This window comes from Aplidium turbinatum, chromosome 6 (assembly GCF_918807975.1).
Source record: "Aplidium turbinatum chromosome 6, kaAplTurb1.1, whole genome shotgun sequence".
NCBI lineage: Eukaryota > Metazoa > Chordata > Ascidiacea > Aplousobranchia > Polyclinidae > Aplidium > Aplidium turbinatum.
The window spans coordinates 30,954,096-30,981,823 of record NC_137477.1 but is presented as its reverse complement, the minus strand read 5'-3'; the positions used below and the strand labels follow the sequence as shown (position 1 = coordinate 30,981,823).

Genomic DNA, 27,728 nt, shown 5'->3' with positions numbered 1-27,728 from the left:
GTTTGGGTGATTTGCGACTTTATGCGATGTTGGTGAATATCTGAAAATGGAGTAATGGACGTTCGTAGAAATGTTCAATAAATTGAAGCTTTTTTAGACACTTTGAAATTTGAGTGTTGGAATAAACAGTTTTGCGCAGCATGGTTGACGATGAATTTTTTCCACCCCCTGAGTGTCCAGTGTTTGAGCCCAATGAAGACGAGTTTTCTGACCCGCTGGGATATATCAACAAAATTAGACCGATAGCCGAAAAAGCAGGAATATGCAAAATTCGACCGCCCCCGGTATGGAATAACTTGAATATTTTTGTGTGTTATTGGTAGGATTCAAAGCAGTTTTTTTCAGCAAAGTAGGCTACTTACATGTATGAGTTGTTTCAGCCTTTGTCATATACACTGGGTTTGTTAACTTTTTTTGTCATTAGCTATTTGAAATACTGAAAAGATGTGCCAACATAATCCCATTGACTTTATCGCCATTATTAAACTTGGTAAAACACACAAAAGCATGAAGTGTTACATCTTGTTTGGAACAATTTATTTCATAGTAATGAAACTACCTTCTACTGGGTGTTTTTTGCTGTGGTAGCCTAGTGTATTTTGAATGGCATTCCAGATGCCTTCTTTACATGTTTGATTTGATATGGCATCTCAAACTCATTAGAGCTTAATGTAAAACTCAATTTTGCAAAGCATTGCATAGTTTACTCTTGAATTGAAATTCCTTCAAACTCAATTTTGCAAAACTTGTGATGATGTCATTGGTTTATGTTTTTCTCCAGCAGTATAGCCAACACTGCATTGAAACATGGTCTTATTTGATAAATAAGTAATTATAGAAAGCACATGAAAATCTTTTTTGTTAAAAGTAAATTTATGAACTGTGGATTAAAGAAAATGTAACCCATTGGCCTGTTTCAAGCATGTGCTATATTTCAAATTCTTGCTTTGTTTTTTGGTTTCTTTTCTGTTTTTGGCTACACAAAAGCTGTCATGGAGAGAGCTTACACATCATGTTCTCAACAGGTTACAATACTTGTTTTAGTTTAGAATGGCTTCACTTTTTGGGGGGGCTGAGCAAACATCCCTAGTTTGATCTGATTTCATATTTATAACTTTGGTTTTGATGCTGTATAAATGTCTATACAACAAAAGTAACTTCTCTTTTTTGGCTCAAACTCTACTTACTTTTATCTTTCAATATGAAAAGTTGTTTTCTTTTTTGTAATCTCCACATGAACTGCAGCATTTCATGTATATATGTGCACTGATGACTAGGAGGCCAACATTTTAAAAACTGACTTCAAAACAACAAAAAATGTTGACATTAAACATGTATGATATAAATGAGAGTTTTTACATGTGGAATTTGCAATATTATTGTAGCATTTTGTCATAGGTATCATTTCACTGAGTCTTGTACATTTTTTTTTGTGTTTCCATACTTTTTTTTTATAAAACATGACTATCTGGTTATCATTAAGTTTGCCTTCAGTAGGTAGATGCCATTTCTGCTGCTAGCCCCCTCATTTATTTGGGCTTAGCAACTACTTTTTCCGACCTGAGATGACCAAATCTAGTACAATTAGGCTAGTGGGTTTGGGTATTTTTTATATTCTAATAAACTTGGCTCTTGATATGTGATTTGGCTCTTATTCAACTGCTGGATTCTGCTGCTGTTGTAGAATTATAAAACATGTGGTGCATTATCTTTGTGTATGGTTGTAGAATCAGGGTTGAGAAAAACCCGGGTTTTTTGGGTTTTATTTAAAAAAGATTCAAAAAGGTAGATTCATGCTTATTTCACCTCAAATAGGCTACTACTTTTTACCAATGAAGTGCCTCTCACTCACAGTACATGCTGGCATAACTCAATAAAATAATGCACTAGGGCTGTTTAACTATGAGGCCTTCTTGCATAAATGAGTTTTAGTGTAGTACAAAGTGGCAGTACTTGATTTTTGTGTACAGAAATATCCACTGTATTTTCAATTTATCTTTGGAAATTTTCTTTACAATCACATCCTTAAGTCCTAATTTGAAGTTTGTTTTAAGTACCTTGTGGTACTTTGGTTCATTTTTCAATTTTCTTATAAAAATTGGACAAACATGATGCTCTGGGTTTTGTATGTTTTTTTTTGTTTTTTTTAAGTGGGTTTTTTAAAAAAACCCACCCGGGTTTTTTTTGGGGTTGGGTGAAATACTGACAACCCTATGTAGAATACTAGGTATATAATAAAAGACTGCAATTACTGTGCTCATATTATTGAAGATGTAGAAACAGTATAAAAGTTATTTGTCACCTGTTATAATTTTTTTGACTTGAAGCTCAGATATAAATATTTCTTGTTAACTTTGTGAGAAAATTAGTATGTTTCTACATATTTTTTGTACCGGTACTTGAAAATTTTTAAATCCTACTAATTAGACTTACGCTTTTGTAATTTTGCAGCATTGGCAACCTCCATTTGCAATTGATGTTGAAAACTTCACATTTACTCCAAGAGTCCAGCGAATTAATGAGCTTGGAGTAAGTAAATGGCTATAAACCAGTACCAGTAGTCAATGTTAATATTCCTCTATTTCTCATACAAATACATTTGTATGATCATGTATTTATTTACATTTTGTCAATAGACTAGATTACCTTCACAAATTCATGCAAAAATTTTTGAAAGTTAAACATAACATTTGTTTGCCAAGTGTTCAATTTCAAAGCATGTGATTGGAAGCCATTTTTCTGTTGAATGTATAGTAGGTTTTTGCAATAGTTAGCTTTGTTTTACAATCAGACCAAAAGTTTTACCTACTGGTATCCTTAAAAATTCTGTATCTGACAACAAATACCTTATTTTCTTAGAAGTAACCTTTTAAGTAACATAGTATTCTTATTCGTTATGAACTATAACTTGAAAAAGTCTGTTAACACCAGAAAGATTTTGATACATTTCAAACACTCAACACTTTTAAAAGCTTGATTCAGTCATAAATGTATGTTTACTAGGTTACTTGACCAATACTTTAAAAGTGACAGCCATAACCTGGTAGAAGAATAATGTACTTTAGTGGCAATAAATTTGCTTTAATACTCACTAATACAGTAGATGAGTTTAACAGTTAATAAATGCTGCCATTTGGTAAACTTCTGGCCATTGCAGTTATAATTTTTCAATAACTTATAATTTTAAACAAGCAATTTAAATTGAATTGGTAGCTCACAACTTAACTTTTGGTTGGTTAAAATCATGTAGGTAGCCTATCTTACTATTTTGGCAATGTGAAGGACAAAGGTACGATACTCAAGTTTTTAATTGTTGCAGATTCACACCCGTATACGACTTCAGTTTATTGAAAGCATTGCAAAGTTTTGGAGCCTACAAGGTCATCCTTTCAAGCTTCCTCATGTTGGAGGTAAAGCGTTAGATTTGTATGGTTTGCATCAAATTGTCAAGAGTCTTGGTGGATTTCAAGAAGCATGCAAAAATAAACAGTGGAATACTGTTTGCAACAAAGTAAGAATTGATCAAAATCATGATACTTGTTTTTGTTCAATAAACCAAAACGTTTTATATATTCATGTTTCATTTGTTTTTATGTTTAGATCTGGGGTACAATAAATTTTTTTTCTGAAAAAAACACTAAAATGTATTGTATAGCCTAATGTGTTTTATATGTACTTGATTGCTAAAGAATTTTACAAATCAAGATTTTCAATGGTTCATGTCAACATGATCAACAGTAAACACAATGACGTTTATATTTTGCCAATTGCAGCAATTGTATATCTAATGACTAATGACCACTTCTGAATAGTGTTTGTGCAGTTGCAAACTATAGTAAATGCTGAAGTTTTGCTTTGCTATCAAATATCACCTCTAAATAGAGCATTTGTATGCAGGATGTGGTTCTGTGTGATATTTATGTTCCAAACTTTTATTCTTATTAGCAGTTACTATCCATTCATTTAATGCTGTTCGATTTGCAAATAACATCACAGTATTGACAATATCGTTTTCTTATATTAATTTCAATATGCATGTTGTACTGTTGTTGTTGAGCACACCTTTTTTTTTTAAAGCTACGTCTTTTGAAGAACTTCAGTACTGTTGTTCGACAGCATTATGAAAGAATTTTATATCCATTTGATATAATGAAATCTGGAATTCTTGTTGAGGTGACATATTTTTAGTAAATGTATGTACGCCGAAATGTTTGATCATTCAGAATTATTTACTTAAAAAGTGGTTGCAATTTTCATTTGACAAACCAAAGTAAAAGCAGAAATGTAAATTGTTTTAATGTTTCACTGATGTTTGACTTACGTGTTGTATATACAGTATAATAATGTATTGTAACAATATAATCAGAGCAATTAACATATATATATATGTACAGTTGTACACTCATTGTACAGTAGGGTGATTCATAAATTGAAATTTTTTTAAATTCAATGGGGCACCCTCTTGTATCGTGTCAATACCTGAAAAAATAATCCTGTCAAATTTTTAGAGCAATCGAAAGCATTTTTAAGGTTGCTACCGACTTTGAAAGCTGCACATAATACACAAATTGGGTCATTCCATATCAACTCAACGTCAACGGGGTGTGCAAGCTCGACCGTCTTAGATTTTCTTGAAATTCACACTAAAGTTTCATATTGATGTATAATGAACACAAAAAAAATTTCAGCTCATCATCTCAAGACGTTTAGAAATTACAGCCCTTCATAGTCACCAAGGTCCCTCAAAATGGGTTTGCATGTACGTTTTCCTCCATGTTTGGGTCTTCATAACTTTTAATCTAAAGCATTTACAAAGCTGAAATTTGGTATTCTGAGTAAGAAGCAGTCCTAGTTTTCATATCTACCACCAAAATTGCTAATTTTAAATTAGTTTTAGATATAGAACCTTTCAAAAATTGAAATTTTTTGCATTTGAAAAAAATTTATCAATTTTTGATGTCCGCTATCTCCCAAACCAATAGTCACAAAACTCCATTTCGCGTATCATTAATCTATATTACATATACTAGTTGGTAATTAACCCCCATGAGACTGACACTAAACAAATGTGAAATTATTGAAGTTTGGAGGGTGTAAAGATGGTTCGGGAGATAGCGGACATCAAAAATTGATAAAAAAATTTCAAATGTAAAAAATTTCAATTTTTGAAAGGTTCTATATCTAAAACTAATTTGAAATTAGCAACTTTGGTGGTAGATATGAAAACTAGGGCTGCTTCTTAATCAGAATACCAAATTTCAGCTTTGTAAATGCTTTAGATTAAAAGTTATGAAGACCCAAACATGGAGGAAAATGTACATGCAAACCCATTTTGAGGGACCTTGGTGACTTTGAAGGGCTTTAAGGTCTAAACGTCTTGAAATAATGAGCTGAAATTTTTTTTGTATTCATTATACATCAATATGAAACTTTAGTGTGAATTTCAAGAAAATCTAAGACGGTCGAGCTTGCACACCTCGTTGACGTTGAGTTGATATGGAATGACCCATTTGTGTATTATATGCAGCTTTCAAAGTCGGTAACAACCTTAAAAATGCTTTCGATTGCCCTAAAAATTTGACAGGATTATTTTTTCAGGTATTGACACGATACAAGAGGGTGCCCCATTGAATTAAAAAAAATTTCAATTTATGAATCACCCTATTGTACAGTAGGCTATATCATTTTAAATATTTTTTTTATTTGATTTTGTAGTTGTGTAAATACTACATTACTACATTATATATATATACTTGCATTTTTTAATAGAAAGAATACGTTGTATGTCTCGTTCAGTTTTCAATTTTTTTAAAGGCTTTGGAATCTACTGATAAGCGTGACAGCGCTGCATCTACGCTTAATCTTCTTCAATTTAAATCCAAGAAAAAGAAGACTATGTACCAGGTAGACTTGCACGTTGTGCTTTAGTTCTATATACGTACCTACATTGATCTTCAGAAGTCTTTGTTGCACATACAGTGGTATAGAAGGCTACATATCTTAGTTTACACTACTTGCTTATATGCCACTACCCAACTGGTGTTTCAAGTTAAACATACTTTATTGTTTAATTGTTTTAAGATCTTTTGCTCACAATGAAGTGCTAGTGTGAGTCTGTGATTATGAGAGCCAGTTCGTTTGGAGATAGGAAGTTTTTTGCTGTTTTAGAATATTTTATGTTTAATGCTGATTTTCTCGACTTCATGTTTTTCCGGAATGGCCCGTTTCGGTGAGTCCGATCCCTTAACGGGGAATTTTTTCAATTTTTTTTTTAAATTATTGTTTACCGTAGCCTAATTATCATTGCCGTTTTAGGGTTAGGGGTTAGAGGTTAGGAACTCACCGAATCGGACTCACCGAATAGTAGCAGACCCATGTTTTTCAATACCAAAATTGCAACTCTGCTTTTAAAAACCATTTATCCAATTTTTCTGAAATTTTACAGCAGTGCTTGTTAAAGTATGAGCCATCACTTGTGGAGCGTTTATGAAAAATTTTGTGTATTAAAGGCTAGTAGGGCTAAAATTGAGGTAAACTTTCAAAATTCAAAGTGTGTTTACCAAAAATATTACACTTCACTACAGAAACATTACTTTTCAAAAAACCTCCATTAAGTTACTTATAGTAATAAAAGGTTTCTGCAGTGCAGACTCTTAACCTCAGTTCTGGCTTCTCGGTGTTATGGGAATTGCTAATCATAAATAATTGTAGGATCCATGTAAGAGGATTCAACCAAACGTATAATAATTATAATCAATAAAAAATCAACCAGGTTTGGTAACTACAAAAATTTATTGGTAGAGACAGAGCTTTCGCCGCCGTAAAGGCGGCTTCATCAGTACTCTATCAAAGCACAAATAAAAAGCATTAAAAAAGAATATGTAAAAAATTATAAAGTACAAGGTAGGTAACACTTCAAAAGGTAACATTTGAACCATAAATAAATGATAATTTAAATTAAATGTAAACAGAGTCTAGGTTTGAAATAATTTTAAGCTGACCTGAAGCTTTCCGTTAACAATTTAAATGCTGTTGTAGTACCAATCTTCCTTCTACTGTACCAGCTTAGCAACGTAAAAAAATAATAACATAATAAGTTACTTATATATGGCCATATTATTTCCACAGACATTTACAAAATAATATTTTGAAAGGAATTGGAGCTTGTAAATTGTTTTTTTGCAATCTGCAGAAATCATGTGTTCATTTTTGAATCAGCTTTGAATAAATGCCTTTAGTGCAAATTAATGACTGTAGACACTTTGCAAATTTCACAACCTTTCCAAAAATATATACAGTATATAAACTATATATATAACTATATATATACTTAGTGTGGGTATAAATGTATGATGCATGAGTAAGAATGTCAAATGTGAGCTCCACGAGAAAGATTTTTCTAAGGAGGTGTGCCCCTAATGCTGATTGAACTATTTGTGTTTATACAAGATCGTATCAACAACTGTGAGTGTAGTATACTGTGAGTGTATTGTATATTTTGTTATCAGAAATTAATAGCAATAGGGTTTGATAACACTTTGAAGAGGTCAATTTCTAAGATGAAACAATTGTCATGAAATATCAAAGTGATATCTCTGTGATATCAAAGTTAATGTTTGATTTGTTTTCAAGTTTATCGTTAATAAAGTTTTACACTGTTACAGTAACTCACACCATCCCTGACTCACACTTGGCAATTTTTTCTTTAGAACTTGTGCATTGGTGCCACTGCCATATATTAATGTGGTGCTGGCGTGTATATTATTAAAGTGGTTTGTGTAATAGTTTCATGTCATAAATTTTTATTTCGTTTTTTTTTTACAGGTGTACTGTACAAGTGTACATGCATTGTAGTGTATGTACTGCTTGTAGCCTACTTAAATTTGTTGATTAGGCCAGAGTTATAGAATATAGATAATTCAAAGTTCATTTATGATCAGCTATTACGATTTCTGAATGCCAACAAAGGTTTATAAACCAGAATATAGTCTCGGTAGCTTGACTTTACAGGCCTCTAAGCTCCATTATTTTTCCACCGACCAAGCATGGCTTTCCAGAGCTTTTTCCTGGCGGCCAAATTTTCGCGCACGGCAGCCAAAATAAAAAATCCGTTAAAAATTTGTATAAGGTTAACTTGTGGAACCCGGCGACCAAACATGACCTATCGGAGGCCATTTAACGACTTCTGGGCGGCCATGGTCCCCGGGAGCTTAGAGGCCTGCTTCATACATTCAGTAACAGTAATCATTTCAATCAAAACCTTGGCTGAGTAATGAGTATTTACTAAGATTGTTATTGGTTTTAAAGTTTAAAGTTTTTGTTTTATAAGTTGCTTTCATGTCAGCTATTAACCTAAGGCAGAATAGCTGCGACATAGTCTACTAGCAGTTGATTGCTTGTTTTTGTTTCATGTAGGTTAATAAACGCTGGCTTAAATGCTTTCAAAACTTATTGTCAGTAGTGTTGTAACATTATTGTTTCTGCAGGGCTCTGCAGTATCCCTGGAAGATTTAGACCTGTTCCAAGCATCTCAAGCTGTTAAGTTAGCTACAAACCAAAGAAATAAGCGAAAACCTGTTGAAGAACCATTGGTGGTTGATGTTTCTAACAACAAAGAACTGGCAAAACTTCAGCTTTATGGTAGTATGTTTCGTGTTTTTTTGCTGAGGTTTTATTCTGAAATAAGTTAAGTGTGACATGAGAACTAAAATAACTGCACTGCAAAAAGAGATAGATATGTAAAAAGTGGGTTGTTAATTGGGATTGTACAGAATGCCATAGCAATCATAGCATGCCCTCTGTTGGTCATGCCATAACCTCTAAGCTGTTTTAAATGCAACGAAGATCTTGTGCTAATGTACAGTAATTGAAACTTGTGAATTTTATGGAAAACTTATAAAAACTTCTTGTGACACGTATACAACTTGTAAGACACTTACTGATCCCATTGAGTCTTCAAACCATCTGTCACGGTTTCTTTCTATCTCTTACCAGGAAAGAGACTTGGAAAGGTTCAATGACGTAGTTTAATGGGATATTACCGAAAGGCAGTCAATTAAATGTCGAATATTTCTACTGGTGAAATGATAATGAAAATTCTTGAAGGACTTTAACGAACGGCTTCTCAAATAACTCTAATTTCGAACACAATTTATATCAGCACCAATTCTCATCTACTTGTATTCAATTACTTTAACTCTTAATCAACAATAATCTCTGCACCTATTACCAATCCACAACTCATAACACAACTCTCATAATAAACTCATAATAATAATTCATCAAGTTACACCACTATTTATAGAAGATTGTTCGATCTAGTAACTTCGAGAAGGTTACGTAATGTTGCTTCATAAGGACTCATTGTTCTGTCACGTTGCACTAAACGTAAACAAGCAAGTTTAAAGAAGCTTCCAGATTGTCACGTAGGGTACAAGGTCCTAGAAAATACGTTACATAATAAAGATTTTGCAATCACAGATCTACTGGTAACATCCTCATGACGTCATGACAAACGACATTTGGCAATTGTGAAAAACAAAACAATATTCCATATTTACATGTTACAGAATGATCTGGAAGTACGTTACATAATAAAGATTTTGTAATCAAAGGTTACTACAGGTCAGTACTCAGTAACCCATAATAACATATCGCATAAGAATTTTACAATCAAAACAGCACGTTTGGTCAAGATACAAAGCAGCCCGTCGCGAGACCTCGCACATTGATTGTGACACCATCCATGTGGCCCAAACCATCCATGTGGCCCATCAGAAGTACCTTACGCACTCTGTGATTCAACTGACAGTAATTTTCTTAGGTGCCGGACCGAAGATGATGGGTCTCGGGGTAACTGCTGACCGGAAGCCTGAAGGCATCAAGCTGGAACCCGGGATTAAGGTGTCACTCAACAGTGGCTCGGAAGAGACCGCGGTGAGATTAATTACCTTCTTGGCAACTAAATACTATAGCTGAAAATTAAAGATATTTGAAAGGTGGCACAGTAGAAAAGGTGTCAGTGACCATACTGACCGTAATATGTGTGAACTAAATGCTATTCGTTTTTCGAGGATTTCATTATAAGCTTGTAAATTCTTAATGCAATGTTGTGCTTCATCTCCAAAATGGGTCATTCCATGCCAAATGAGCAAATGGGTTACACCACATGTCATAGATTTTTTTGAAATTTGGCATACTTGTAGATGTCAAAGAAATATGAAGAATACAAAAATAAATTTTGAAAAAGTTTAAATATTAGCAGAGTTATGGTCATTAGTAAAATCACCATTTTTGCCTGTTCCGCTTCAGTGATGTTGTCCAATTTCCTATAGTATTTCTAATTTCTTAACCTATGATCAAACAAAATGGCTGAAAATTGCTAGACAGACATTTTAAGATCCAAGGAAACCAAAAATGTAAATTAAAAAGTTGACAGAGAACTTCTTGATATGATTATAAAGGTTTCAACTTGCTACATGCATTTTTCGGAGGCCAAACTTTGAGGGCCTATAAAAAAAATGGGTATAAAAATTAAGAACTGAAATTCACATGTATTGGACTTATACCAATACTCTTTCATGTCAAATAAAAAAATTGAATTAATTTTGATAACTACTATGATAAAAGCTAGATTTTCTGACTTGCAAATTTTGACCTTTTTTACACTCATTGTTCAAGATTTTTGTCTATGACATCACAATTTACATTATTGCTTGTGGATGACATCACAATGTACATATTGTTTGTCATAATGCAGCTCATGAATGAATTGAATACTGGTAATACACTAAGGTTTAACGTTGTAGGCCATGCGCTATAGTAGTTATCATATTATTAGTACTACATTAGTTTTACAATAACACAATTGTTATGGATTCATCACAGCATTATGACATTGGAAAAAAATAAGGTATTGTACCATAAAAATTCACTTTGCTAGAAGCATTGGGTTTTTGGACATTGGTGGACTTGCAGAAACAGATGAACATGTTTATTATGAACCTTGACATTTCTCTGCTTCAAGCAGGTAGACGGGCTTTGAACACTTGAACAGTGGGAAAAGTATCTTTTCTGGTTGCAAGATCTGTGGAGCATGTTAGGAATAATACATTGCTAATAGGACAACCTAAAATTGAAATCACAGTTAAAAGAGTAATTAACTCAATAACTCTACAAGTTACCACTACTATGGTGCATGGCCTACTGCACTAAACCTTAGTGTATTACCAGTATTCAATTCATTCATGAGCTACATAACACTTGTCATGACAAACAATATGTAAATTGTGATGTCATCAACAAGCAATAATGTAAATTGTGATGTCATAGACAAAAATCTTAAACAATGAGTGTAAAAAAGGTCAAAATTTGCAAGTCAGAAAATCTAACTTTTATCATAGTAGTTATCAAAATTAATTCAATTTTTTTATTTGACATGAAAGTGTATTGGTATAAGTATAAAACATGTGAATTTCAGTTCTTAATTTTTATACCCATTTTTTTTATAGGCCCCCAAAGTTTGGCCTCCGAAAAATGCATGTAGCAAGTTGAAACCTTTATAATCATATCAAGAAGTTCTCTGTCAACTTTTTAGTTTACATTTTTGGATTCCTTGGATCTTAAAATGTCTGTTCAGCAATTTTCAGCCATATTGTATGATCGTAGGATAAGAAATTAAAATATGACAAGAAATTGGACAAAATCACTGAAGTGGAACAGGCAAAAATGTTGATTTTTCCAATGCCCATAACTCCACCAATGTTTAAAATTTTTCAAAAATTTTTTTTGCATTCCTTATATTTCTTCGACATCTACAAGTATGCCAAATTTCAATAAAATCTATGACATGTGGTGTAATTTTTCCAAAAAATTTGCTCATTTGGCATGGAATGACCCAAATGTCTTCAAAGTATTTTTACCTTGAATACAAAAGATTACTTCAATAGATTAAAAGCGTATTTTGAAGAAGTGTTGACAATAATACAGCAACGTGTTGTCTCATTCTCACATGATTTACCGTGATTTTTAAATCTTGCCACGTGCAGTCTGAAGTGAAGCAAGAAAGTGGTGAACCAGCGACAGTTCAAGTCAAAACTGAAACGAAGCGAATTCAAACGAGAAACAGACCGTCGGATCAAATCCCCTATTCCATAGTGAGTACAGCAATTCGTGTTTTGACAAAGTCACTCAAACAGTTTTAGTGCAGTCAAGTTACATTATGACTAGAATGCTAAGTGTTTAACATGCATTGAGCACTGTTTTAATAATAAAAATTTAGTATAATTTAAAGTTCTATTTTAATCATAATGAATTGCAAATTTGTCTAGAACAGTTTGCTTTTTACAAGAGTCAATTTCCATTTGTAAGCCCACTTCATGTCTTTATCCACTTGTTGTTTCAGCAAATTTTTAACATTTCTTCAAATCGCTTTTTCTTCAACAATTTCTGATCAATTTTGAAAATTTTTTCTTCGCAAATTAATAAGATTGTCTTTTTGTGAGTTGTAACCGTCGCATTTGGATAGCTGTCATCAACCTTACTGTAAGAAGTGAACAGTATTACTGCAAACCCCACGTGGCGCGTTCAAATATAGCACAAGTTAGCACAAGATTCATGCTTATTTCACCTCAAATACTACTTTTTACCAATGAAGTGCCTCTCACTCACAGTACATGCTGGCATAACTCAATAAAATAATGCACTAGGGCTGTTTCAGGAGGGCGGTCAAACTATGAGGCCTTCTTGCATAAATGAGTTTTAGTGTAGTACAAAGTGGCATTACTTGATTTTTGTGTACAGAAATATCCACTGTGTTTTCAATTTATCCTTGGAAATTTCCTTCACAATCACATCCTTAAGTCCTAATTTGAAGTTTGTTTTAAGTACATTGTAGTACTTTGGCTCATTTTTTCAATTTTCTGATAAAAATTGGACAAATATGATGCTCTGGGTTTTTTATGTTTTTTTGGGTTTTTTTTTAAGTGGGTTTTTTGGGTTGGGTAAAATACCGACAACCCTGGAAACTGCCAGAATTAAGCTTCCTAAGAGGCTTTTTCTGGTATAAAAATTCAAAGGTTTGATAAAACAGTGGTTTGTAAATGTACCACACTTTCAGATCGATTCCATCGATAACTGCAAGTTGTGCGGGAAGGACACCAACGACTCACTTCTATTGCTATGCGACGGTTGCGATGACAGCTACCACACCTACTGTCTCATTCCTCCACTTTCAAACGTTCCTACTGGCGACTGGAGATGCCCAAAGTGCATTGCCAAAGTAAATATATACTTTTGAGTTTTGTTTTATTTGTAAATTACTAAAAAAGGACTTGTACCTGCCGTAGTGATTTTCTGATGTTCTTTCACACCATTTCTAAAGTGGATTAACTTCCTGTAACTTTACTATTTACACGTCGATTGTATTCAACAATATTTATTTCAAAACGAAGCTGACCAAAATGAAACTGCAATATCATACACGTTTTTCTCTCCCGGTCAAATTATTGTGAGTTGCTGTAAGAGCGCACCACCACGGCTAAGCAAATCGTTGATTGAGACTTTTTATTGTCTCGATGAATTTGAATGCTTTGGCGCAATGGGTCACAGACGTTTATTTGCGTGCTATGCATTAAGGAAAAATTTCATGTCATGCGACACTCAGACAATTAATCGATGATTACATACATTCACAAACAGTGGCGACACGCAGGATTTTCTCAAGGAAGGGGGGGGGGGGGGGGCATTCAAATTTTTTTCAAATTGAAACGGAAACGAATTGAAAAACACCCATTTGCCAATAATAACCAGCAAGTCAAATTGTGTAAGATTAGCCTACCATAGTCAGCTTGCATTGACGATAATTTTTTAGCTTGCACCAACCGTGGCCGCACCAACTAGTTTATTTAATTGGATAGATTTTGTATTGAAAACAAAAAAATGTGATATACCATGTTTGACATCGCATATAATGTTTTACGTAGACGACGTAGTGAGCTAACTCGACCCAATGGACCACGCGTATTGACGGTACATTCAGAGGCGTACGCAAGATTTTGTTTTGATATAACTTGACATTTTTTTTATCAAGACTAGCCTAATGCTACTTTATGGTCTAGCCAAGGTTGAAGGTAGCAGTGACGTATAAATTCTCACGGTCTTCGCGTATGTCACTGTACTTTTGGATTGAATTATTAGATATGTGAATATGAAAAGCATGATGGCAGGCCTAACCCTAAACGGATAAGTAAAAGCTGTAATAGTTCGATTAACAGACAATGATGTAAGATTAAAGTATAATTCGAACCTCTCTGTAAGTTTAAATATCGAATGCTATTTATTACGTTACTTTAAACAAAAATTCACTAACTAAAAGATTTTACAGTGCCGTTTTCAGAAGATAATTTGGCAATGAAAAAGGCCGTCTCCAAAGCATGTAATTGCATCACTCTTGAAAAAAAAAACACCTAAATACTAGAGAAAAGAACGACGTAATGTTTGTCTTTTGTTATTGTCTTTGAAGTTAATGATATTCAGTGGAGCAGTTTTCTTTTTTTTCTTTTAGTTTTTTAGTTTAGTACCGAAATTGCAAAAGCAAATTATTGCGTGAATTTAGAAATGCCAAGCTACCTTCCAGGGCGGCATGACGCGTAGTTTGAGAACACTAGTTTGCTTATTCGGTTCACCATGATGAGGGTTTGCCATTATCAACTAGTACATCAGTTTGGTTTGTTATGAGACAATAAAGTCATTGCTTTTGTGCAGGAATGCAACAAGAAGACTCAGGCATACGGCTTCGAACAGGCACGCAAGGAGTACACTCTGCAAAGCTTTGGAGAGATGGCCGATACTTTCAAGTCTGAATACTTCACTAAACCGGTCAGCATACCTTCCTAATTCATATGAACCAGCTACTTTTACTAGTTTGATATGTAGGCTACTTACAATTGGTCTCATCTTGCAGTGGCTGGCGTTGACTATTTTGATTCAGACGTCGCATCAATGTGAAAATACTGTATTAGATTTCAACTTTCCAAGCTGTGATATCTAACAGAATTTTAGAAAACATTATGCTGATGGACGATCCGTAACTCCACTACCAAATGTGTGAGCGGAAATGTGAGATAAGCTTGTATTAGCCAATATTTTAAATACGTTTTGAGCTGTGGTTACTGCTTATATATTTCAAGCTCAACCGACTTTGAAGGTAATCTTCAAAATTGTTATAGGTTCACATGGTTCCCACTGAAGTTGTGGAGCAGGAGTTTTGGAGACTAGTGGGTTCACTTGAAGAAGATTTAGCTGTGGAGTATGGAGCAGACATTCACGTCATAGATAACGGCAGTGGCTTCCCTCGGATGTGTGACAAAGAAATGCGGGAATTAACTCCTGAAGAAGAGGTATACACAGTAAACACCTACATAATATGTATTTTTGTTGATTTTGTTTCCTCACTTGGGGCACCATTGTATGTATTATTCGTGTGGTGTGTACGTGATCTAGGGTTCTTAGCACAAGGCTGTAGGTATAGTGTATACAGTTGAGAAAGCCTCCTTGGTAGACGGTAGTGTTGTGTATTGTAGTGTTGGTGACCTAAACAAAAAGCATCTTATCAATAACACTTTCAAGATGAACTATGTTTTATAGCTGTTGTATCTACTTGTTTAATGTTTATATTCTTATCATTTTGAATGGTGCATTCAAGCTTCGGTTTTGTTTGAAAGATTTAAAAGAATGTCATATTTTTTCCTTATCCTTTGTGCTGAAGAACAATAATAGGTTTTGTCGTTGGCAAGATTTTACTTTCAAAATGGAAGGCGTACAGAATCTTGCGTTTAGTGAAAATTCAGTAGTCAGGTGCAGTGACGATCAGTTAGTTTTTTCGCTTCATCCTTCAAACACATTTTGACAGGAATATGCCCAGAGCAAGTGGAACCTCAATAATCTACCGGTTCAAGAACAATCTTTGCTTCGATCCATATCTGGAGATATATCTGGGATGAAGGTAATACCATGCTTATTGCTTAGGTTCATTGGATGTATCTGATCTGTTTTTCTGTACAGAATATTGCAGATTAGACATCATGACATGTCACGAAATTGTGGTCTCTCGTTTTAAATTAGAAATGATTATTCAATAAAGATTATTATTTTAAAATACGACAATCTAATCCAGGATTTCAAATCATAGTTTTCTTCTACAAAGTATTGATAACATGAAATTGTATCGTGTTAGTATTTAATGCTGGAGTAACACAGCACTGCTTTACCAGTAACAATACAAGTTTGTTATTGATGGACGGCAATAGAATACAGGATTTCAAATCTTGTAGTTTTCTTCTACAAAGTATTGATAACATGAAATTGTATTGTGTTAGTATTTAATGCTGGAATAACGCAGCACTACTTAACCAGTAACAATACAAGTTATGATTGATGGACGATCTTGTGTAAAAAGACAGGTTTGGGTTTCATCAGGGAGGATGTTTTGTGCTATCTTAACATCACGGCGTGCTTTATCTTGAATGCTTGAGAGGCTACTTTGTTGCATCACAAGCAAACACAATCAACGGTGTTTCTTAGTTTCGTTTCCCTACAAGTTGTGATCGTATCAGGTTTTGACTGTTTCTGTTCTTGCTTCCACAGATCCCGTGGGTTTATGTTGGAATGTGCTTCTCTGCCTTTTGTTGGCACATTGAAGATCATTGGACTTACTCCATCAACTACATGCATTGGGGGGAACCAAAGACATGGTATGATCGTATTATCACCCTAGCTGCTTGTGTTATAAAAAGCAATCCTGATAGTGCAAGTAGACAATTCTGTTACACTTCCTTGGTCGCTTATATCGCTTGTTAGTTTAAAGTTGAATACAAAATAAAAAAACAGTCAAACCGATGAAAAATATTACTAGGTATGGTGTGCCCCGTGAAGACGCCGGCAAGTTGGAATCAGTCATGCAGGAGTCTGCCCCCGAGTTATTCAAAAACCATCCGGATCTCTTGCATCACCTAGTGACCACTATGAACCCGGCCACTCTGATGAAGCATGGGGTCCGTGTGGTCCGAACCAACCAGTGCGCCGGCGAGTTCATGATCACCTTCCCGCGCGCCTACCACGCTGGTTTCAACCAAGGCTACAACTTTGCCGAAGCCGTCAACTTCTGCCCTGCCGATTGGGTTGGTAGATTGCTTGTAAATGCGCTAGTTGTATGTTGATTTCGATTCTTGACACAGATCTGGCCAAGAAAAAGCATCAGATATATACAATATACATCACATCAAATATAGTTACTACTCTCTAAAACCTCTACAGCCTGTTTCACCCATCAGAAGATCCTTATTCAAATAGAATCTATTTGAATTGAATTCTATTTGAATAAGGACCTTGTGAATTGTGATAAGCCCCCTTTTAGCGTGAAACAGGCTGTAGACGTAGAGGTTTTAGAGAGCAGTAACTATATTTGATGTAATTTGCTCTGCTTGGCCTTTTGCTTGCCATTGAGCACTTTTTGTAGTATTAATAGTATTTATTGTTCAGTACATCATGTGTAAGAGTAAAAACTGGAAACGCACAGTTCGTTATCTAAGATATCGCGGGTTGTGATGGCTTTTCAATCAACCTTTCAACGCCAACATTGTAATATTTCTCTGTTCAAAATTGAATATTACTTCCGTTGATGATTTAATGTCAGACTTCTTAAACCATAGACAAATAAAATCTAACAACCATACGGCATTTAACATAATACAATAACATGAAAATAGACTAAAAATTACGAACGTTTTCCGCCATACTCGTATTAGCCCTTTTCAAGTAACCAACTGGCTAATGTAAGAGTAAAAACTTGTTACTTGCGCCAGCACCAACAATCCAGGTTAGGCTGCCTTGTCACTAACATTGACTTGTTACTGCAGGTTCCCGTTGGGAGACAGTGCGTGGCACATTACAGGAAGTTGAAAAAGTCTTGCGTCTTCTCCCACGAGGAGATCATCTGCAAGGTGACTATCAGATCCAATGAATCACCGAACATTGTGTTGCTGTGTTGTTACATATAAAATATATTCAGGTTGCAAACAACCCGGACAGGTTGGACGTTCAGGTGGCCACTGTCATCTACAAAGACATGCTCATGATGCTACAGGAAGAGAAGGACCTGAGAAAAAGTCTAATTGCTTTGGTGAGCTGCATTTTTTTTTGCTAATAACAGACAATTATGTACAGGTACACATGCCTGGACGTTCGACCATGTAATATTATTGTGACGCCACGTCGTTTCTTTATTAAACTGATACTATGCAGGATAAACAGGAAGTCCTTCGACTTTCATTTTATGATTAAACATATTGAATGTCATTTACATCAAATATAGTTACTACTTTCTAAAACCTCTACAGTCTGTTTCACTTTAAAAAGGAGGATCATCAGAAGGTCGTTATTCAAATAGAATTTTATTAGAATAAGGACCTTCTAATGATTACAGTTTATTTCACCATAAAAGAGGGATCATCAGAAGGTTCTTATTCAAATAGAATATATTTAAATTCTATCAAAAACTTCCGACAAAGAGTTGAGAGAGTTATCCAAGTGAAGGCCACATTGAAAATAAAGAAATTTATTCCTAGTACTGTATTGTAAGCTGTCATTGTGATCTCTTTTTGATGGAATTTTATTTATTTTCTATTAATAAATCGTTGATGAGTTGGTCCAAGGACTTTCTGTTCACCCTGTATAGTAAAGCATGTCACCTAAAGCAAGTGACGATTCAGTGGTTGAGCGAATTTGGTCCATTTTATCGCAGAACACGTAGGAGGGTCACTTTTGTAAACAAAATTGTGGGTTCAACGCGTACTAGAAGATGTATTTCTAAACTAACTGGTAGTTGTTGGCTGCATTGGCAAGACAATTTATTCACCCGAAACGAAATTGGGGTTCAAATATTAGCCGTTTTCATTACCTTTTGTAGTTTCCTTTTCGAGGTACGTTATCCTGATTGAATGTTTGCGTTCTTTGTTTCCTCTTGAGTCATTTTTGGGTCATCACCATTTGTCATAGGGGATTACAAAAGCCGAACGCGAAGCATTCGAGTTGCTTCCAGACGACGAGCGTCAATGTCTCCAATGCCGCACAACATGCTTCCTCTCGGCGATAACGTGTCCTTGTTCTCCCGATAATTTAGCTTGCCTTCGTCACGTTCAAGAATTGTGCAAGAACTGTCCACCTTCAGAGTTTGTGCTCAGGTATGTCTCTAAACTGTGATTGAAGTGCAACTATTGCCATACTTGCATCTGCAGAAGCACAATATCACTTAAAACAAGACGATCTAGTGACATTTTTTATGACGTTTCCATCTACCTCGCAGATATCGATACAGTCTCGATGAGCTCCCCCCTATACTGCACAAGCTGAAGTTGCGGGCGGAAGCATTCGACTCCTGGGGTGATAAAGTGAGAAGCGCTCTCTCCAGAAAAGAAAACAAGCTCTCTTTACAAGAAATTAAGGTTATTAACTGACAAGTTATTTTGCAAAAATGCATTGGAAATCTTTGAATGAATGTGCTTATTAGAGGAAAAGTAAGTCTATTTTAAGTAACATCTCGTGGGTTTGTTGTCGTTGATTCGTGACTTTTTAGTTGCCATTGATTACGTATCTGTTGTAACCTGGAATGACATTTAAAAATCAGTTCTTCATTTGACGACTTGAGTTAACAGATAAATGGGATAGTCTTTGTGTCCGTGTAACATGTTTTTTTGTTGATGATAATGATAACGCCGATGATGATGATTAGTGTTGTGTGATCATTAAGGCCACAAGTTTGTTGTGGACATCAATATTTTGTTGTTTCAGACACTTCTGAGCGAATCCGAAAGCGGAAAGTTTCCGGAAAACGATCTTCTGCAGCGGTTGAAGTCGGTCATCCATGAAGCCGAAATATGCTTAAAAGTCGCCCAGCAATTAGTCAACACCAGAAAGCACAGGACGAGGTGCTTGCTTGTGCAGATACATCGTTTTGTTGTGTTTACAGCAACGTGCCTGGTTTCAGCAGACAGATAATAATCTTGCGCCCGCTCTTTGTTACACACACTGCCTCTTGTAAATTGAACATATGCTGGATGCAGTGTTGTTGCAAGAGGAACAAGCAACTGTGTTAGTCATTTTATAGGATGTCGATGTTAGAAGTGTTTCTTCGTGAACTTGGTGACGTATATATTTATCATTTTGACGTGTGCTAACGTCACGAGGTATCTTGAATGATTCTGCCTTGATTTGCAGGATCAAAGATCCTGACAGTATTTTCACACGAAACAAATGCACGCTGACCTTGGAAGAGATACAGGCATTCTGCAAGCAACTGAAAAGTCTGCCTTGTGCCATACCATGTGTTGAGCAGGTTAGCACAATATAGCACATTGTGAACTTAAAGCATTGTTTGACATAAAGTAGACCTCTAGTTAGGTGTGTGGTGTTGATGACACTAGTGGCTGGTTTGATCTTTGACAACGACGGTGTCGATTTGTTTGCACATTGACTGCAGCCGTGCAGCGGTTATGTTTAACGCACATCACGATGAAAAACCATTGTTCTGAAAGATTAGGTTTAAGTTGGTTGATAAATCTAGTCGTTTTGAGATGATTTTGGTTGACTTGGAAGTTGGATTGTTTGGCATCTGATTCGTGTACTCTGCCTGGTTCGCCCGATGACCAACAAAATTGAGGTCTAACATCGCCATAACTTTCGCGGGTGATCTTCGAGAGTTATTTCGTCGATTTTTATCCTTGCTATAACTTCATAGGTAACCGAGTACACCAAGAAAATCGAAGAGTTTATTAAAGTTTCCGAGGAAGGGCTCAAGAAAGAAGAACCATCTAGTGAAGAAATCCTTCAGTTGCTGGAAGACTCAACAGAATTTGATCTTGATCTTCCTCAAATACCTCTACTTCATCAGGTAGTCACTCTAGTTTGTTGTTACTACATGCAGTATTTTTTTTCTTTACACAAATGAACTGCATGTCAAAAAATATTGGTGTGAAGTTTTAAGGTGTAATATTTATAAATATTGTTAGGCACGTCGTCAAGCAAAATGGCTGGAAGAAGTTCGTCAGCGTTTGCTGTTAGATGATGATGTTATGGCTGACCACACAACAGTCACGCTTGATCAGTTACGGAAGCTGATCGATTCCGGCGTGTCTATTCCTCCGCGAAGGTCGGTGCAAAGAGCAATGGCCGAGCTTCAGGAACTGCTTACTCTCGCGGAAGGTTGGGAAGAAAAAGCTCAAGTGTGCTTAACTTCAAGGTATTGCGGAGAGTTGCCACTTGGCTGTGTTTTTGAGTTGTTTATGTTAGCAACTAGCCAACTGATCGTGTTGAAGAGGCTTTGAAGTCACCGTAGAGGTGTGGTGTTCTTAAAGGTGAGTTTATATGAAAGCGTTTTATTTGCTTGATATCATTTACTATAGTTTTTATTTTGGGTGGCCTCTGTTCACTACTCATCAACTGGTTTAGTTTCCAATCCAATAAACTTGCTTTGTGAATCAAGTCTTTGTCGTGTTTCTCCGTTGCCCTATGGTGGTTTTCAAAGTTAATGGAAACAATTTCGCTGTTCATATGTAGTCAGTGCTGATTTTCATTCACTCTCCCACCACAGGCCTCCAGTTGCGCTCACCACAGCGATGCTGGTGACTGAGAAAGCTCGACAAATTCCAGTTTGTCTTCCGCGATGCCTCAAACTTGACGACGTTGTCAAGAAAGCACAAACTTGGTTGCTAAAGGTAAACTATTGTGGCCGTTTGTATGGCGGCCGTCGCCTGTGTCATTTTTCACAGTAAAGGATTTAGCCTGACGTCTTCATGAAGCTGTATTTTTTGAGTTCGAATCGAGTATGTACGCAATGTCGCAACTACGTCTGATGCATTGTAATACTCGGTATCATTTTTAGTTGTTGCCTTTGAACGGCTGCGAGCGAAGTAGTTAGAACGCCTGTAGGACACTCGACAAGGCGTTGATTTGATACCTAGAGTACTCTGCGGTGTCAGGGCACAGGACATGTCAAAAATGAGAGCTGCTGACTCAAATGTCTGTTGTGCCTCATCTATATTTCGCAGTGTATTGCTGTGTGTTGTCACAATGGACACAAAATATAGTGGTTATTGTTATCTAACCGAAAAGTTGTACAAAATCTTCCAGGTTGAAAAGGTGCAAAAACAAGATTATTATCCTTACGTTGAGGTCCTAGAGTCACTGGCGGCGCAGGCGCGGTCTTTGACCGTGAAGCTCGATCAAGCTTCTTCAATTGAGTCTCAAGTGGAAAACGCCAAAAACTGGAAGGAGCGAACCGCAAAGATCTTTCTAAAGAAGAACTCAAGTTTAAATCTTGTCCAGGTATATTTTTATCGCACTGTAATTGTCATAATGTAAGTCTCTTGCACCACTTGGATTAAATGTGCCTTTGTTCCGTTTGAAAACAACAGGTTTTGCTCTGACTGACATATCAACTATGTTCTGTGCCATGCGCTTGTTGAAATGATTATGTTTCAGGTTTTGTGGCCTCGTTCTGAAGTCAACGCAGCGAACATCCTCAAATTTCGACGCAAGAGAACGCGAGAGACTTCCACCGATGAATATAACAAAGAGAGTCCTGTCAAGTAAGTAATAACGTCTCGTCTGGATTCACGGAATGGGCAATATACAAATATCCATAGTTTTTTATTGGCTTTCAACAATTTTACATGTTGTTCATTGCTCACTGCTCAGTGCTCAGCCTACACTCACTATATTTGCAGTGACATGTCAGATTGCTACATCTCGTGATTATCCCTATGTCCCATTCACTTCTATGGACACTGTAGGTTTGTTTTTCATCGATACGCCTTTTTATGATCCTTCATTATCATCATTTAGGTTGGACGTCAATAATCCTAGCGATCCTGTGGACGTTGTGGCGCATTTTAAGGAAGCAGAGAAGAAAGAAGTGGAACTGATTCAAACCATCAGGAAAGAAAACGATGGAAAAATCTCCGGATTTCCATCTTCTCAACCATCCGATGGTGTAAGTTCTTCTCAATCATGAATTTGCACGACTTTATGCAACGTCGGTCGCATCACAATTGATTCAATTTTGTGCCTATACGGTTGCGGTTGGTCATTTTCCCTTCTCAAAAGTATCGAACTGGTTAAAAGTGAGTGAGTTGTCAACAAATGTCCCATGCAGTCATCAATATCATTTTTGCCTGCAAGGGCCTAGACATCATCCCGAGTCAATGCATATAAAATGAAGCATTGATTTTATAACCGGATGCCTTTCTGGCGCTGTTCTAGATTAACGTGACAGGCTTACCACGAGTAAGTTCTTAAATTGCCTTGCTGCTAACTGAAGCCTGGGGTAAGAGGGCGGGTTTACAGGGAGAGGTGCATTCACCTATGGAAAGGTAGTAACCCTCCAGAGCCCCATCTATTTTATTTCGGCAATTGGTGTTTCTGACGTTTCCTATTGTGTCTACAGAAAACCCCTGATGTCGGCGAATCAGTGCTATACTGCATATGCAGAAAACCTTCAAGTGGTAAGTACGTCGGAATTACGTTTAATTTAATGTCTGAGCGGGAAACTCTGAGCTCAACTGCGTTGATGATTGGCTGGATAGTTGTGATAGCTTCATTGCTTTACTCAGGTCTGATGTTTCAATGCGAAGTATGCCACGATTGGTTCCACACAACTTGTGTTTCTCTTCCCAAGCTGAACAGCAACAAAAGCAAGGTTTGGAGTGTTTGGTCATTAATATCCTACTTTCCATCACGATCGCGTGGCTCTAGTAATCTAATATCTTCGCCTGCCTTGTGTGAACGTAATTCCTTTTTCACTTAATTATATAATTGAATCAAATTTAGATTAATTTGGTTAACCTTAAAACGTAATGATGCAAGAAAATGTTTACATTCATATTTTATTTATGTTTATTGCTCTATAAATTGCGATCGATCGTAACTTACGTACTTTGTTCGGTTAGGTTGAACAAGTTTACGAATTGAAGTTCTTGTGTCCGTTGTGTCATCGCACACGACGGCCGCATCTCTCCTCCATCCTCTCCCTCCTCCTGCAACTTCAAAAGCTCCCTGTTCGTATCCAGGAGGGAGAGGCGCTTCAGTGTCTCACCGAACGTGCCATGGCTTGGCAAGATAAAGCGAAAAAACTTCTCTCCAGCGAAGAGCACAAGAACCTGTTTTCAAAAGCCTTAAAATATTCTGGGTATGTTTTGTGGCAGAACCAGGTAGTGGTTGTGTTGAAATGCGGAATCATACATATTGCTTTTTGTAATTGTATTTTAGGGAAATCACGGGATTATTTAGTTACTAGAAATTTGTAACAGCACTGTCTATGTGCAGTAGCACACTTCCTGACCATAACAGCCATGTGCGTGACAGGGGTGGCACGCCAGTGGAGCCGTCCCAACAAGCGGGGCCCGAGACGGGAAAGAGTCCTGTGTGTACGATCAAGAGCGAGTCATCAAACCTAACTGCTAGTGCAACAGGTTTGTTCTCAGCCGTGTTTGATTACCTTGTATCTTTGGTAGAGGTTTATGGTTATATAGAGGTTTATGTATTAATGTATGAAATCTTATATCACGTTGAAGAATTGATTCGTAATTTGAACTTTATAGTTTATGAATGTTTTTATTCCCAGCAACACACGAGGGCAGGAATTCGGTAGATGAAGCAATCGATGCCGTGATTCAACTCTCAGCCAAGCAGGCTGAAGAAGACGCCATTAAGTGTTCAGGAAGTGTGGAGTCGTTGCTCTCTGCTGCCAACCACACCGAAAATTGCAATCCGCAACATGAAGACGACACAATAGCAGCTGCCGAAACCCTGGCAATGATTTCTCGTTGCTCAACCACTAACACCACAGCACAATTACCAACCCCAGAATCAAACAGCGATGACACGATGACGTCATCTATAGAGCCCCTGGCGCCCTCCCACGGCCCCTCGACGCCTTCTGCCACTGTGACACCATGTGATGCTAACGCCGACACCCGACAACCAGGTGTGAGGTTATTGACTGTCTGATGATTTCTCAACTCTGACTATGCAGATGGTTGACTGCGAGCTTCATATAAGCTTGCCATGTTGTGTGTGTTTGCTTCAATATAACTTGATAGTTTAGATTTCTGTTGAGTTAATGAGCTTCTTGCATTGAGTGGCTCTTTTGCTTTTCCTCAGGTGACGAGAAAATGGAAACTGCTCAAGAAGAAAGCGAAAAGGTTTGTGGATTGTTGTTTTAATGGTGTGGCTTTACAATGTCAAAGAAACTGTTCCATGAAAGCAGATCAATAAAGAATGAATGGAGAGTCTGACTGCAACGTTATGTTCACATCTTAAACGTCATAATTTCTATCTTGCACGAAAAGTTATGTTTTCTATGTAGCCATCACTAGTGCTTCTTGAGGGGTTCTGTGACTACTATTTTTGACATACTTTTGTATTCATCGCTAACTTTTTACTTTCGATATTAGGAGGACGGAGTTATGTTAAGTCCTTCCATGAAGACATTATTAGAAGAGACAATGTTAGAAGGAGACTTGCTGGAGGTGACTCTTCCAGAGACACAGTTAATCTGGAAGATTCTGCAGGCTGCTCATCCTCGTAACGACGAAAAGTGAGAACTTAATTTTCTATTTCATTACAAGCAGGCACAGTTTTCTTCAGTTTTTAATGATTATTGACTCTCTTGTTCTTTGTGGAGTTGAAGTTGCCATTTTCACAAAGGTTTGACTTTAATTTTACAATAACTTAGTGGTTTTATAACTTTTTTCAATGCGACGGACTCACAAAAATGTAATTGGTTTTGTGACGTACCAACAATGATTTTGTAACGAGCCGTGCCCGTACATCACCAGCCTTATGTCGTGTGACATCATAAAGAAGAAGGTGGGTAGTGTGACGATTGTATTTACATCGGTAATTTTGTGAGTAATGCCATTGAACATGACAACTTCATCTTTTCATTACCGTCAGTTACACAAATTACACTGAATTAAATCAACTTTTCATTTTAGTTGCTCCATGACAATATTGCGCAACGCCCCTGCAAATTTTGAACGACATTACTGCAATAATTAAATCAATTCCGATTGTATATTGGACTTTCTTGTGTTTCAGTTTCATCTCTTTACTGGAAGCCGAGAAAAAAGAGATGGAGAATTCAGAAGGAAGTAGCGATAGGAAAAGGAGGAAGCAAGACTCTCTTGGAGAGAAAAAGAAGAAGCTAAAGTCAAACGTGGGTTGCATCGCGAGTTCAACTGGATTAATTAAATGCATGTTTTTAAATCAAAATTTTTGACTTGATATCACGTTTGTTCTTTGAATTCTAATTCACAACTGGGTAATGAAGGTTCCACACACCTTGGAATTTGATCATTTTTAACGTCACCAATTGCATGCTGCTTGTGTTCAGTTGTTGCGGACAAATCAAGCGTTGTTGGCTGACTGCTGTTCTAAAATCGACGTTATGTTTCAGACTGATGAGAAGAAAAAAAACAAACCGGAAGCAAAACGAAAGAAGAACGACGTCAAGGTAGACCAGATTATATTTATTGATGAAGTAGATCGAGTACCAATGGACATTTGGTTTGTTTAAAAATGGCTGCCTGAGTGCCTAACCACTCAATTTTGAAAAAATTAAATTGCTTTCATCCGTTATTCTTCAGTTTTAAATTTGCTTGATCATGTGGTTATTTTCTGAAAAGAAGTTATGAAATTTAATGCAAGCAAATGGCGACTCCCAAAAAGTCGAGGTCTGTTCTACAAACAATGCTTTGAAAGAAATTATTTAAACACGTTTTGGTGTATTTGCAGACAATTACCTCCACAGACGATGATCAGTATGCGTTTTGTTCCGTCGAACTCGGCACCGGAGGACGACAGCGATGTCAACAACCTGTCGGTGACGAGGTGAACTGGCTGCAATGTGACGGGGGCTGCGAGGAATGGTTTCACTGTGTCTGTGTCAATGTAAGCGCGTCGGAAGCGCGCGATTGCGAATACGTGTGCGAACCCTGCAGGTGAGTTGTTTGTTCGGCTGCACCGACAGCGTGTTGTGGAGGCATGTTCTCAGGTTGGATGTATTGATTTATTGCATTCGTATTGTTTATAGGCGAGCAAAAGACGCCACGCCCAAGGAGGATTCCACGCCTCATCTGGACCCCGCCAATCCTGACGTTGACGTTCTCACTCCCGTCGAGGTTGTTGGCCAGCCGACGTGACGTACACAAAGACTCGTGCGAATATTTTTTACTCCATTTTTTGTTACACCATTCTCCAGTACAAATTATTATTTTCAATTCAACCAAGTTTTAGCTGACGCCGGAACGCGTTATGTTGCCGCCAAGCTATGACAGAGGTGTCCCCCCCCGACACTGCCTGCAACCTATCAAAGCTGCATGCGTTCCTTTGATTTGAAAAGTGACTTTTCTGCATTGTAGTGAAGGTCTTCGGGTCACCTGCATAGCTTGCAGCAAGCTATGTTATGTAAGCCCCATACTGTAAAACAATATGACTTTGTTTTCTTTTTTGTTTCAATATTTATAGATCGAATCCTACCATTGTATCTTCTGTGTTTTCTCTTTTCAAAAACGTGCATTCGTTTGTTGACAACAACTTGTCGGTACTTGCGAAATTCAATGCTTGTTTGTGTGTTCGAGTGTTTTGAGGATGTCTTCCTTACAAAATCTGTTGGA

At 36.7% G+C, this 27,728-nt stretch overlaps 1 protein-coding gene across 1 annotated transcript; it reads left to right on the top strand.

Annotated features, from left to right (window-relative positions):
• LOC145772741 (lysine-specific demethylase 5A-like) lies at window positions 1–27,728 on the top strand. The gene is made up of 37 exons (XM_082584617.1): window positions 1–284; window positions 2,452–2,529; window positions 3,320–3,511; window positions 4,078–4,173; window positions 5,815–5,904; window positions 8,487–8,643; window positions 9,824–9,936; window positions 12,048–12,155; window positions 13,118–13,279; window positions 14,764–14,877; window positions 15,228–15,398; window positions 15,911–16,003; window positions 16,645–16,751; window positions 16,913–17,177; window positions 17,916–17,999; window positions 18,068–18,178; window positions 19,054–19,238; window positions 19,361–19,499; window positions 19,846–19,982; window positions 20,272–20,389; window positions 20,792–20,944; window positions 21,063–21,292; window positions 21,644–21,767; window positions 22,183–22,377; window positions 22,534–22,640; window positions 22,897–23,044; window positions 23,498–23,555; window positions 23,664–23,749; window positions 24,000–24,238; window positions 24,415–24,521; window positions 24,674–25,036; window positions 25,213–25,253; window positions 25,506–25,648; window positions 26,152–26,269; window positions 26,510–26,566; window positions 26,848–27,053; window positions 27,146–27,728. Exons 1-37 carry the CDS (start codon window positions 141–143, stop codon window positions 27,252–27,254), a joined length of 5,148 nt encoding a protein of 1,715 aa, XP_082440743.1. The 5' UTR covers window positions 1–140; the 3' UTR covers window positions 27,255–27,728.